This window comes from Schistocerca piceifrons, chromosome 2 (assembly GCF_021461385.2).
Source record: "Schistocerca piceifrons isolate TAMUIC-IGC-003096 chromosome 2, iqSchPice1.1, whole genome shotgun sequence".
Lineage (NCBI taxonomy): Eukaryota > Metazoa > Arthropoda > Insecta > Orthoptera > Acrididae > Schistocerca > Schistocerca piceifrons.
Genome location: NC_060139.1, coordinates 10,795,201 through 10,808,686, shown reverse-complemented (window position 1 = coordinate 10,808,686; position 13,486 = coordinate 10,795,201). Strand labels below are relative to the sequence as shown.

At 37.4% G+C, this 13,486-nt stretch overlaps 1 protein-coding gene across 1 annotated transcript in view; it reads left to right on the top strand.

The window, feature by feature from the left end:
• LOC124777098 (coiled-coil domain-containing protein 137) overlaps positions 1–9,011 on the top strand; it is a 31,128-nt gene extending 22,117 nt beyond the window's left edge. The window contains exon 4 of the mRNA XM_047252379.1: positions 8,725–9,011. Within this exon, the coding sequence (XP_047108335.1) occupies positions 8,725–8,958 (234 nt within the window). The 3' untranslated portion in view covers positions 8,959–9,011. The remainder of the gene's footprint in view (positions 1–8,724) is intronic.
• The last annotated feature ends 4,475 nt before the right edge of the window (positions 9,012–13,486 follow it).

Below are 13,486 nucleotides of genomic sequence, written 5' to 3'. Positions count from 1 at the left end.
TGTTTTGTTTCATGCAGGTGGGTAGCTATTGCTGATGTGTGATATTTTTTGTTTTTTAGTGCTGCCATGTGTTCCTTGAACCTAATCTCAAATGATCTGCCTGTCTGGCCTATGTAGAAGCAGTCACAGTCCAAACATTCAATTTTGTACACACCTGTGTGATGAAGTGGGTGTCGTGTGCCGATGTTATGGGGTAACTTCTGTTCAATCTTGTTGTCTGTTTTAAAGGATATGCTTATGCCTTCCTGTTTGAGGACATTGGCAATCTGGTATGAAATGTTACCCAGAAAGGGGATTGTATGGAAGATGTTATTTCTTTTTGTTTTTTGTGTTGTGATTCCTTTGCCATTATTGAGTGTTTTAGGGTGTCTACTATGGAGCTGTTATAACCATTTTCAATAGCTGTTTGTTTTATTATTTCAATTTCTTGATCACATTTATCTTCTGAGAGTGGTAGTTGGATAGCTCTATGAATCATGTACCGGAATGCTGCCATTTTGTGTGCTGCGGGGTGGCAAGAGGAGTTGTGGATTGTGGTATGTGTTGTGGTAGGCTTCCGATAAATTTCAAACTGATGTCTGTTGTTCTTTATTCTAATGGTAAGGTCTAGGAAATTTATACTGTCTTTTCGTCTGCAGAAGAAGAGGCACTACTCTGCAAAGGCTTAAAACACAATGTTCAAGCTCTACTGGATCAAAAGAACCAAGAAAAGCTCATCACTTGTGCAACACAGATCTCGACCATCGCCTTTAAGAAGCAAACTGACAGAATATCAGCCTGCCACAAAATCAACGAAATCATTGAAAAGGAAATTGCAAAACCTTTCCCAGCATACAAGAAAAGAGAAGAAGCCCTTACACGTACCATTAAGACTAAATTACATGTGAATAATGCAATAATTGTAAAAGCTGACAAGGGCAACACAACTGTTGTAATGGACAGAACAACATACATAGAAAAAACTTTAGACTTCTTCCAAACCAGCAACATAACTGAAATACATAAAGATCCAACAGCCAGAATACAAAAGGAGATTAAACACATTTCAAACAACATTAACTTCCTACTCACCATCCAGGAAGCAAGAAACATTGTAACAATGAGCCCACAAGCACCTTGCCTCAGATCACAATCAAAGATCCACAAAAACGGGACCCCCATCAGGCCCATAGTGAACTGTAGGAACAGCCCAACATTCAAGCTCAATAAAATACTCTTCAGAATTCTCAAACAAGCATACACATTCAATAATGAGAGAAAACTTAAAAACACAACAGAATTTACACAATATGTCAAAAACATACAAGTACCTGATGGAGCCACACTTGCCTCATTTGACATACAAAACCTATATTCCTCTGTGCCAATAGATCCCACACTACAGATAATTAATGCCAACCTACATAAACACAAAAATATCCCTTCAACTCACATTAATGAACTAATGGACCTGCTTGAATTCACACTTTCACACAACTATTTTAAATTTAACAATAAAATCTATCAACAAACAGATGGTCTGGCAATGGGCTCAAATCTTTCCGGATTGCTAGCAGAAATATTTATAAGCAACCTAGAAGACAAAATCCTGAATTCCAATCACCACCTCCTCAAAAATATCATTTACTACTACACATATGTAGATGATACCATCATATTAATCAAAGACACTAAAGATTACATCAGTGAGTTGAATCAGTTATTCAACAACTCCCATGAAAACATAAAATTCACAGCTGAACACCAAAAAGACGACAGTATAAATTTCCTAGACCTTACCATTAGAATAAAGAACAACAGACATCAGTTTGAAATTTATCGGAAGCCTACCACAACACATACCACAATCCACAACTCCTCTTGCCACCCTGCAGCACACAAAATGGCAGCATTCCGGTACATGATTCATAGAGCTATCCAACTACCACTCTCAGAAGATAAATGTGATCAAGAAATTGAAATAATAAAACAAACAGCTATTGAAAATGGTTATAACAGCTCCATAGTAGACACCCTAAAACACTCAATAATGGCAAAGGAATCACAACACAAAAAACAAAAAGAAAATAACATCTTCCATACAATCCCCTTTCTGGGTAACATTTCATACCAGATTGCCAATGTCTTCAAACAGAAAGGCATAAGCATATCCTTTACAACAGACAACAAGATTGGACAGAAGTTACCCCATAACATCGGCACACGACACCCACTTCATCACACAGGTGTGTACAAAATTGAATGTTTGGACTGTGACTGCTTCTACATAGGCCAGACAGGCAGATCATTTGATATTAGGTTCAAGGAACACATGGCAGCACTAAAAAACAAAAAATATCACACATCAGCAATAGCTACCCACCTGCATGAAACAAAACACCATGTTAACAACACAAAAGGCAGAAAACTAGACATCCTTGAAACACTCCAAATATACAAACATCAAATGAAACAACCAGAATCTATCTTAAATGACAAAAATGACAATATTTACAATAGTATCATCTCCATTTTCAGCAACTGCCTACACTCATAAAAATACACACACACACACACACCACACACACACACACACACACACACCTAATATTTACCATAAATATTTTCCGGGCACAAAAACGTGCAGTAAGAATTATATGTGGTGTGAACTCAAGAACATCCTGCAGAAGCCTGTTTAGGGAACTAGGGATACTAACTACAGCTTCCCAATATATTTATTCCTTAATGAAATTTGTCATTAAAAATATATCACTTTTTCAAACCAACAGCTCAATTCATGGAATCAATACTAGAAATAAGAATAATCTTCACAAGGATTTAAAGTCACTTAGTCTTGTACAAAAAGGTGTGCATTATTCAGGAACACACATTTTCAATAACTTGCCAGCAGCCATAAAAAGCTTAACAACCAATGAAATTCAGTTTAAGAGAAGCCTAAAGGATTTATTGGTGGCCAACTCCTTCTACTCCATTGATGAATTTCTAGGAAAACCAACTGATTTGTATATAAGTACAACATAACTTCTGCACAATTTCAGTGCAGTAATGTGTTCACTGAAAATTTGTGTGTGTGTGTGTGTGTGTGTGTGTGTGTGTGTAAGTATAATCTAACTTCTGCACCATTTCAGTGCAGTAATGTGTTCATTGTAAATAAGTATTACAGTAGTTGTATTACATGTTTCTTACCTTATAAATAAATATAAAACTTTTTTATTTTAAATTCAGTGCAATAGTATTTGTAAAATGACTCTTAGTGTTCATTAAAAAATGACGATCATTCCACTTGGGACCTGTGGAATGGTACATTAGCTTATTTGTTTTAGTTTAAATATTTGTCATGTATTGTTGTTTTTCTGACATGTTCCACATCCTGGAGGACCTCCTCACTACGGATCAATTGGAATGAAAGTAAATCTAATCTAATCTAAAAGCTGCCAAGACTACAAGAGATTGACCTCATTCACAGATAATTCATCACACCAACAGCTTGTACCCCTTGTCAGCTTAAAACTGTATGTACATCAACTACTGGCACAAATGTATATCTATCTGCATATGTTAATAGCATTAACCAACGTATTACCCCAACCTTTAGGCAGCTAATATATGCAACATGCAATCTTAAGACTCATTGCCATGTAAATGTTTTCTCTCATACAATCACTCTCATCTCTCTCTCCCTCTCTCTCTCTCTCTCTCTCTCTCTCCCTCTCCCTTTCACTCACTCACTTACTCACACACACACACACACACACACACACACTTTTTCTCTCTCTCTCTACCTCTCCTTCTGCCTCCAGCCCCTCACTTCACATCTGTTTATTAACCCAATCAAAGAGTGTAATGTAAGTATGGTTTTACTGTTGTAGCCAATATGATCATTGTAATTATAGTCTGTAACATTTCACCTAATTGTTATCAATAAGTATGAAGTTTAAGCCATTTTAACATTTCACCTGATTGTATAAACGAGTACGAATGTTTGCTGTTTTAACTTGTCAGAATTGGATTTATATACCACCTGAAGTACACACACATATATTTGACACCTCAAAACAAACACCGCTAAATGCTTAAAGCAATTATTCTGTAATAATATTGTTATGATGTATATTCTTTGCACTTTGCGATTATGTCTTCACTTCTGCTATACGAACCTTGCACCCAGCTGATTCCAGACACCATATTTGTTTACAAATGTGGCAGTATACATGTGATGTGTTACGACAGCAAAAGGAACCTGTGATCACTGAAGGTACTGTAGTTTACTTATTTAAAGTTTACCATTAGATATCAGTTTAATTTTTCGTCCAAAGTAATCCTAAACCATATTCTGAAATAGCGTTTCGTTTCTCCACTAGGCAGTGCCGCAAGTTCCTCCAAAAGTCGTAACACAACACACACACAAATGTAATACTTACTAATGTAAATCCACCCGATGATGGAGGTTTAAACCTTCGAAACGCGTCGTGGAAATAAATAAAACAGTGACTGGTAACAGTGAACTTTTTGTTTCATTTAATGAACATAGAACATAATTTAAAAAGTATAGGGCACATAGACAGCAGAGTAAATGACTGACTACTTCACTCTTAAGTAAAGAAGTTTGGTGGTGTACTCGACATAAAAAAGCTAAATAAATTTGTTCTTTTCCATTTGTTATCTCAACAGCAGTTGCATGTAACAACATAATTTTCAAGGTCCTGTTATAGCTGGCTTCCACTGTACATGTAATGCATTACAAAAATCATCATCATCAGTTATCTGCTATATTAGCAGGTCCTTTGCCTCTCCATTTTCTGCGATCCATTGCTTCCTTCTTAAGGCTGCTGTATGCTGTACCGTCCATCATGTCATCCAGTATGTGGAATCTCTTCCTTCCTCGCTTCCTTTTCCCTTCTACATAACCTTCTAAAACTGTTTTTATCAGTCCGTCATTCTTTCTTAATATATGCCCAATCCAATTTCTTTTTCTTCTCTTTATTACATCTAGTAACTGTCTTTCCTCTCCCACTCTTCTCAGTGCCTCTTCCTTTTTTTACTCTGTCCATTCAACTTATTCTTTCCATCTTCCGCCATGTCCAGATCTCAAAAGCCTCCAGCCTTTCTCTGTCTTTTTTCCTCATAGTCCACGTTTCAGCACCTTATAGAAGAACACTCCATACAAGACATTTTATGAGTCTCTTTCTGAGTTCTCTGTCCAGACCGCTGCAGAAGATTCTCCTTTTCTTATAAAACGCCTCTTTTGGCATTGCTATCCTTGTTTTAATTTCTGTGGTGCGCCTCCAGTCGGTGTCTATCCTGCTTCCAAGATACTTAAAATTTTGCACCTGTTCTAGTACTTCTCCATTCAGCATAATTTTTATTTTCTTATTTCCTCCTAGTGCCAATACTTTTGTTTTATTTGTGTTAATTTTCATTCCACATTTTTTTCCCGTTAGTTGCAATGGTGTCCACCAAATCCTGTAATTCTTTTTCCCCTGTAGCTAGAAGGACCATGTCATCAGCAAATCTCAAACACCCTACTCTTCTTCCTCCAATTTCTACTCCTTTTTCATCTACTGAGCATTGGTCAATCATATTTTCCAAGTAGATGTTGAAAAGAGTAGGTGACAAACAGCATCCTCGTCTTACTCCTTTTCCTAGTCTGATCCAGTCTGTACTTTCTCCTCTCACTTTAACTGAAACTTTTTGATTAAGATATAATGAGTTTTATAAGTCTTTTGGTTTTCCAGTCCACTCTAGTTTCCCTCATTATAGTCACCAGCTTGTCCCAAACCACACTGTCAAATGCCTTTTCTAGATCGATGAAGCACATATATAGGTCTCTTCCTTTTTCAATAAACCTTTCTCCCAAGATTCGTAGAAGCGCTATTGCATCTCTGGTGCCTGTATTCCATCTAAAGCAAAACTGCTCCTCGCCAAGATTCTCCCCCATTACTTTTTCAAGTCTTTTATTAATTATTGTTAACATCACTTTGGCTGCATGTGAAATGAGGCTAATTGTCCTGTGCTCGCTGCATTTCTTGGTTCCTTGTTTTTTTCGGTAATGGAATCATTACTGTTGTCAGAAAGTCCTCAGTCCATTCACCACTGTCATATATTTTATTACATAACCTCAATATTTCTCTTATTCCATTGTGGTTCAAGCATTTTAGTATTTCTTCCAGTATTGTATCTGTACCTACCGCTTTGCCATTTTTCATTGCAGCTATGGCAGACTTTACTTCTTCCATTACGATGGTCGGTCCTTTCTCGTCATCACTTACACTGTTGTGTGATTCAAGTTCCAGAGTTTCTGGTTTGCTATTTGCATCATATAGCTCTTTTATATATTCTTTCCATCTCTGGAGGACATCGTCACGATCTTTGTACACTAGCTCTTCATCTTTACTCAAAATTTCCATAGTAGCACTTCCTGCTCTGTTTTGTTCCAATGTCATAGTCTTTACTCTGTTGCATAGTAAGTCGTATCTTCCCTTCCTGTTCAGTTCTTCAATTTCATCACATTCCTCTTTTAGCCATTTTTTCCTAGCCTGCTCTGTTTCTCTTCGCAGTTCATTATTTAACCTTCGGTATATCTTTCTTGCATCTTCAGTGTTCTTGTTTTTCAATTTTCTTCTCTCCTCCATCTTGGAAATCATTTCTTGTGCGACCCATGGTTTTTTTGACCTTTTCCCTTTTACATATCCTATATTTTGCTGTCCTGCTTTAATGATTCCTTCTTTCAGCATATTCCAGTACTCGTTGGCATTATCGGGTGCTTCTTTGTCTCGTAATGTGTTTAGAAACTCCCGAGACAGCATTTCTGTAATTTGTTCTTTGTTGGATCTTATCTTCTCTAAATCCCCCTTCTTCACCATGGTCGCCTTCTTCAGTTTTTTCATTCTTATTTCTATTTCTGCCATAAGTAAGTTGTGGTCACTATTAATATCTGCACCTGGTAATCTGTGCACCTTCTTGATTCCATTCCTGTATCTTTCTTCTACCAGTATAAAATCGATTTGGTTTCTGTATTTATCCCCTGGTGATTTCCAAGTGTAGAGCCTCCTCTTGTGGTTCTTGAACCATGTGTTTGCCACTATCAGCTGCCTTTCCCTGCAGAAGTCAATTAACCATTCACCTCTGTCATTTCTCTTTCCAAGACCATGACTGCCTACTATGTTTCCCTCTTTCCCTTCTCCCACAATGGCGTTCCAGTCTCCCATTACTATTTTGCAGCATTTTTTATTTTCGTCCATTATTCTCTCTATTACATTGTACGTTTCCTCTACAATTTGGTCATCATGTTCTGAAGTTGGCATATACACCTGGACTATCAGTAAATCTTTTTGTGCTCCTTTCAGCCTTACACCAATAACCCAGTCATTTGCATAGTCTACATATTCCACACATTAAGCCAATTCCTTTGTCATAATCATTCCTACTCCATGAATTCCTTTTACTTCTCCTCGTGAGTAGTAGAATACATATTCATCTGACTGCAACTCTCCATGTCCATTCCATCTTACCTCAGCAACTCCTACGAGGTCCATATGATTCTTTTCCATCTCTCTTTTAAGGTTTTCTAGTTTTCCTGCTTGTAGCAGAGTTCTGACATTCCAGGTACCAATTCTCGTTTTGATTTTTTGCCTCCTTTCAAGTTGTGCCCCCCCCCCCCCTCCCCCCCCCCCCTCCCCCCTCGGAGATCCGAGTGTGGGGGACTATTTTACCTCCGGACACTGATTTAACATGAGAGGAAGCCATTTTTTGTGCATAAAATGGAGACTGCATTATGCAGGGAAGATAATCTGCGGTGGTATTCCGTTGCCTTCCGCAGTTCTGGAGGCTGCCCCTAGCATGGGATACAGGAGCTTTTTGCAGCCGCCCGCTCTGGGTCAGACGCTGCATGAGAAGTACAGGTTGGAAAATGAAAGACCCCTAGCCCTCGAAACCTAATAGCGTCAGGCTCGGAAAAGAACAAGAGCTGGCCGAGGGTAGCCAGATAGGAAAGATAAACGTGAGGAGCGTGGCATAAGTAAGTGGAAGCAATGCCAGGACTCAGCTCGGGGCCCCATGTTCGCCAGTCATGTATCAGTAGGTGTGACTCCCTGAGGGAATTACAAGAATACGTAGCCTATATTCATTAAAGTATTATGTAAGAATTGGAAGTAAATCGGTCAAGAAATTTTTGAGATTTGTGTAAAATACGCTTTCTCTTTATGTATTACATATCTATTTATATATTACATGTTTTACCAAAATATATAAGCTGTTTCTGTCTGTATGTTCATTGGTGTGTCGTGCAAAAATTTGTGGTAAATCAGTCAAGTGCTTTTTGATATTATTGGATATGTTTCTCCTTTATGTATTACATATGTATTTATATAAAACTTGCAACAGCAGAACTGTCAAGTCAAATGTTTCCTTTTTCATAGCAACAATATCAATACCATCTACAGTTACGGACAAAATGTCAAGCCTTTCTTATGTGATGACCTTTTATACGTGTGGCATTTGTTTTTTATTAATTTTGAGATTGGAAAATGTGATTAGTAAAATCAAAAGGTTGCATTGTCTCTTCCTGCATTATTTCATTACAGGTTAATGATTTTTGGTTTATATTAACCCAATTGCTAATCAATTTAAGTTAGCCACTTCTCTCTGTACAGCATTACTTCATCAGTAGATTATCAATTACATCCCTTGAACCAATAAACTCACATAAAAATTATGTGCCTACAGCCTGGAAGAAAGGATCTATTATTGAAGACTTTTCTGGAGAACAAGTATGGTACAACAACAACAACAACATCATCATTGTCGTCAGCTAAGCTGGATTTGACTGTGAAAAGGAAAAAACTTCCTGCTGCAGAACTTCGCCAACTTGAGCTTCAAAGGCAGGCAGCTGTTAATGCCTACAGGTTTGTCAAATCAAAGAATCTGGATAGACGGCCTCTGGCACTGTTAGAAAAATGAAATATACCAAAATATTTTCATATTGACAATAAATTATACTTTTTTACTTAAAACATTTGCATTTTTCTTGTTTGTGTGCGTGCTGTAATGGCGATCTAGCTCTGTGCTGGACTATGCAGAAGAAAAAGCAGAATATACACCTACACAATAAAGTAAGACTCAACTGTCAACAGTGACATGTGTGAAATTCACTTTTCAGAAAGTAGATGTTGCCAAAATGACAACACATTTGAATCTTTGGCCACTCAATTCAATTATTGCAATCTAGAGTGAGGTACCTATTGTACTATGCTGAAAGGTAGAATACTTTGCGCATTGTCAATTCAGCAGTAGGTGGACAGCTGACCCTAGTGCACATGTATGCGTAACAATATTGTTACTGGTCAGAGTTTCACAATTCCAATGGGAATGCAGTGCCACCATGACAGAACCATCACAGACAGCAGCAAAAAGAACACAACCAAATACATTGAGACTAAATTTTAGAAGCAGATGACAAATTCAAACACAGATCTAGCTGCAACATCAGGACAGTGTAGTTGGTTTTATGAATGTGTGTTATGTATTAGCCTAGCTCTGGAGAGGACATTGTCTGAAAGCTCAGTAATGCTTTCAGTGTCATTTATGTACACATAGCAGTGAGTGTTACCTTTACCATGTGGAGTTAGGTGTCACTGGGACTAAAAGGAGAAATTCTGTGTAACAAATAAGATATACACTAAACACACAGCTTTTTATTCTTGGTATTTAGACTTTTGTGTTAACATCACCATACAGCACGTGAATGCCAATTGCGAATACATATGAATCAGTACTTCACATCCAGTGCACTTGCCCTTTTTTTGATGTAGTGTTATGCTATGAGATTGCTGACTGAAATTGGCATTAATTACAAACTTAAATCACTGTATTTTAGCACAAAGGATATTACTTGATCTAGTTACAAAAAGGTAAGTAGTGTGATTTTGTGTGAAAGACAGTATTACTTAAATGGGATGTTGAAGAACTACTTTCATACCACTGTAGTGAAAGTATATTGTGGGTGGGCTAACGCCACCATTGTAAATAACCTATCATGAAACTGCATAGTACTATGTACCATTGTTACCAGTAAATCAAATCCAGTCAATATGCTATACTACAGGGTGTGGCACTCAAATAAGATGATTTGTGCAGATGAGATGGGAGAGCTGTTAGTGAGGCAAGGAATTTACCATGCTCGTCTGCACACCTGCACCTATAGCTACATCCATACTCTGCAAGCCACTGTATGATGCTTGGTGGAGGGTACTCTATCCCACTAATCATATCCTTTTCTGTACTTTAAACATAGCTGCGCTACAGCAACGGTTCCACGTAAATCAGACTAAGAGCAGCCGACCAGTTGCAAAGGATAAAGTAATCTTTACCTAGGTTTCAATAGATATAAATCTATCTTCTTCAGAAGACGGCAGTATTATAACAACATGAAGTGATATGTCCTTATCATTTAGGCAAACATCTGCATAGTTACATTAATTATATAAAATATAGCCCTGAAAACAGGGTTTGTCAGACAAATAAAATAGGTACATAGAAGTTGCAAAGCGCCTAAGCGATGTTTGCCTAAACGATAAGGACATATCACTTCATGTTGTTATAATACTGCCGTCTTCTGAAGAAGATAAGATTTATATCTATTGAAACCTAGGTAAAGATTACTTTATCCTTTGCACCTGGTCGGCTGCTCTTAGTCTGATATCCTTTTCTTTTCCACTCACAAATAGAAGGAAGGAAAAATAGTTGTCTGTATGCCCCTATACAAGCCCTAATATCATCTCCATGGGCCTTTCATGAAATTTATCTTGGCAGCAGTAGAATCGCTCTGCATCAGCATCAAATGTCAGTTCTCTAAATTTTCTCAGTAGAGCTCTTCGAAAAGAACGACGCATCCCTCCAGTAATTCCCATCTGAGTTTCTGAAACATTTCCCTAATCCTTATGTCTTGTTCAAACCTACAGGTAACAAATGTACCAGCCCGCTTCTGAATTTCTTCGATGTCTTCCTTTAATCCGGCCTGGTGTGGATCCCAAACACTCAAACAGTACTCAACAGTGGGTTGCAGTAGTGTCCTATGTGCAGTCTCCTTTAAGGATGCAGTCTCCTTTATGGATGAAGCGCACTTCCAAAAAATTCTCGCAATAAACCAAAGTCTACCATTTGCCTTCCCTACCACACCCTTCACATGAGGATTCCATCTCGTATTGCTTTGCAACTTTACACTGGGATATTTAATTGACACAACTGTATCAGACAACACACTACTAATACTGTTTTTAAACATTATGGGTTTGTTTTTCCTGCTCATCTGCACTAACTTACACTTTTCTACATTTAGAGTTAGCTGCCATTCATCACACCAACCAGAAATTTTGTCTAAGTCATCTTGTATCCTCCTACAATTACGCAATGAGACCACCTTCCCACAGATCACAGTATCATCAGCAAACAGCTGCAGACTGCTGGTTACCTATCCGCCAGATCATTTATGTATTTATAAAATAACAGCGGTCCTACCACACTTCTTGGGGGCACTCCTGATGATATTCTTATCTATGGTGAACACTGGCCATTGAGGACAACATACTAGGTTCTGTGACTTAAGAAGTCTTCAAGCCACTCACATACGTGGGAACCTATTCCGTACACTTGTACCTTCGTTAACAGTCAGCAGTGTGGCACCATGTCAGATGCTTTACAGAAATCTATTAGTAATCACTCTGTTATGTGATAGGAACAATTCTTTTTCAGATGTGAATAATTTAATTGGAACATGCAGTGTGCCCCCTCCCTTTTGATCCCTCTTCTCACGTGTTCTACCTCTCTAGCTAAACTTTAATTTTAAATATTATCTGAAATGTGAACAATACTTTAATACATGCAACTGTATCTGTTTATAGATAAACATGCATGACCTAAGAATATTGGACAATTTCGTGGGAGAGGTGGTCACTGCAATTCCAACACACTGCAATTGAAGTATATGTGATGAGTAAAGTTACCAACAGTGAAATAAAAGCTTGCCAGCAGTGTGTAGTGGTAATTGATCTTTAATGGCACTTGGGGAACTCATGGATTTTAATAGTACCTTTAACTATGAAACTCCTGTTAATTTTCTCACCACAAAAGCACATTTACCTCACATAATGGCAGCAGGTCTACTGGGAAAGCAGAAGTACTTAATTTACACTTTAAATAGTCGGTACACAATAGCCATGAATTATTAATCATTTATAGACATATCACCACCTTTATGAAAATCAACAAGTGTTACATTTGGGAAAGAAAGTGTCAACTGAGTCATTTGTAGAAACAGTCCATAAATCTTTCCTGCATCTTGAACTAAGCATGTCAGAAACATAACTTGTGTAACACTTTGGAAAGAGAGTATTATTTGTGTCTGTTTAAGGCCACTAACAGTTTCATCTGAATTCAAATCATTAACCAATTTGTTGCAACCAAAATACTGTGCACTTTTTGTCTTCTTGTGTCTGTTGTCCTGGCTGTTACTGTTCATGTTGTTTAAATATGCTGCTTGGAGCTTTCATTACCAGAACTTGCATGACATAGAATAATGTTGGCTCCATTAACCACTCACAATAAGCTATGAGAATTCTGTACTAGTGAGAGATTATCACTGTCAATAGCATTTATTTTTCATAACACATATTTATTCAGAGAGTATACGCACTGGGACAATCAGGAAATCCAGAAGAATTTTTTCAGACAGGAAAAACTTGGGAATTTTTTTAAATTCCAGGAATTTTTCATTGTTTTAGTTTGCAGTTAAATTTTTGTGATTTTGACTGGTGAGAACTGATACTCTAACAAAGAATTTCACTTTAGCCTGCTTCTGCAGAATAATACTGTAGCAATAAAACATGAACAAGAATATAATGCCAAAATAAAACTTATAGTTGCAACGAAAATGTGCCATTTACAACAACAAAACACAGTGCACTCAAAAGTGTCTGCTGACAGCAAAATTTGTCAAAGGCTTTAGGACAAAGACTATGCAATATTTCTTGACAACAAACTGCCTTCCATGAGATTACATTTCTAACAGGTTACACAAAAATATTGTGAATAATGGTTTGAGATGTTACTCTCAAAGTAAATTTCCTTTTACGCAGGATGGATTACGTTACCTGTGAGAATGTGAGATGATTTTTGCAAATCTCGGAGCATTTGAGTCTCATTCAAAACTTAACACTTTGGGTACCAACAACATAGAAAATTTCAGGCCTAGAAGACCAGCCACTTACGCCATTATTTAAAATTTTGCTGGGACATTTGTGTTTGATATATCTTAAAAGGTAACACATGTTAAAAAAGACAAATATTTTATGAAATCTGTTTAAAAAATTCCAGGACTTGGTCCACAAATTTTTTCTACACTTACCTTTTAGTTATTGTACATGGTCTCCTTCAAAATGCTGTCCTCCACAACTGATACACCACTCACAACACTGTTTCCACTTCTGGAAGT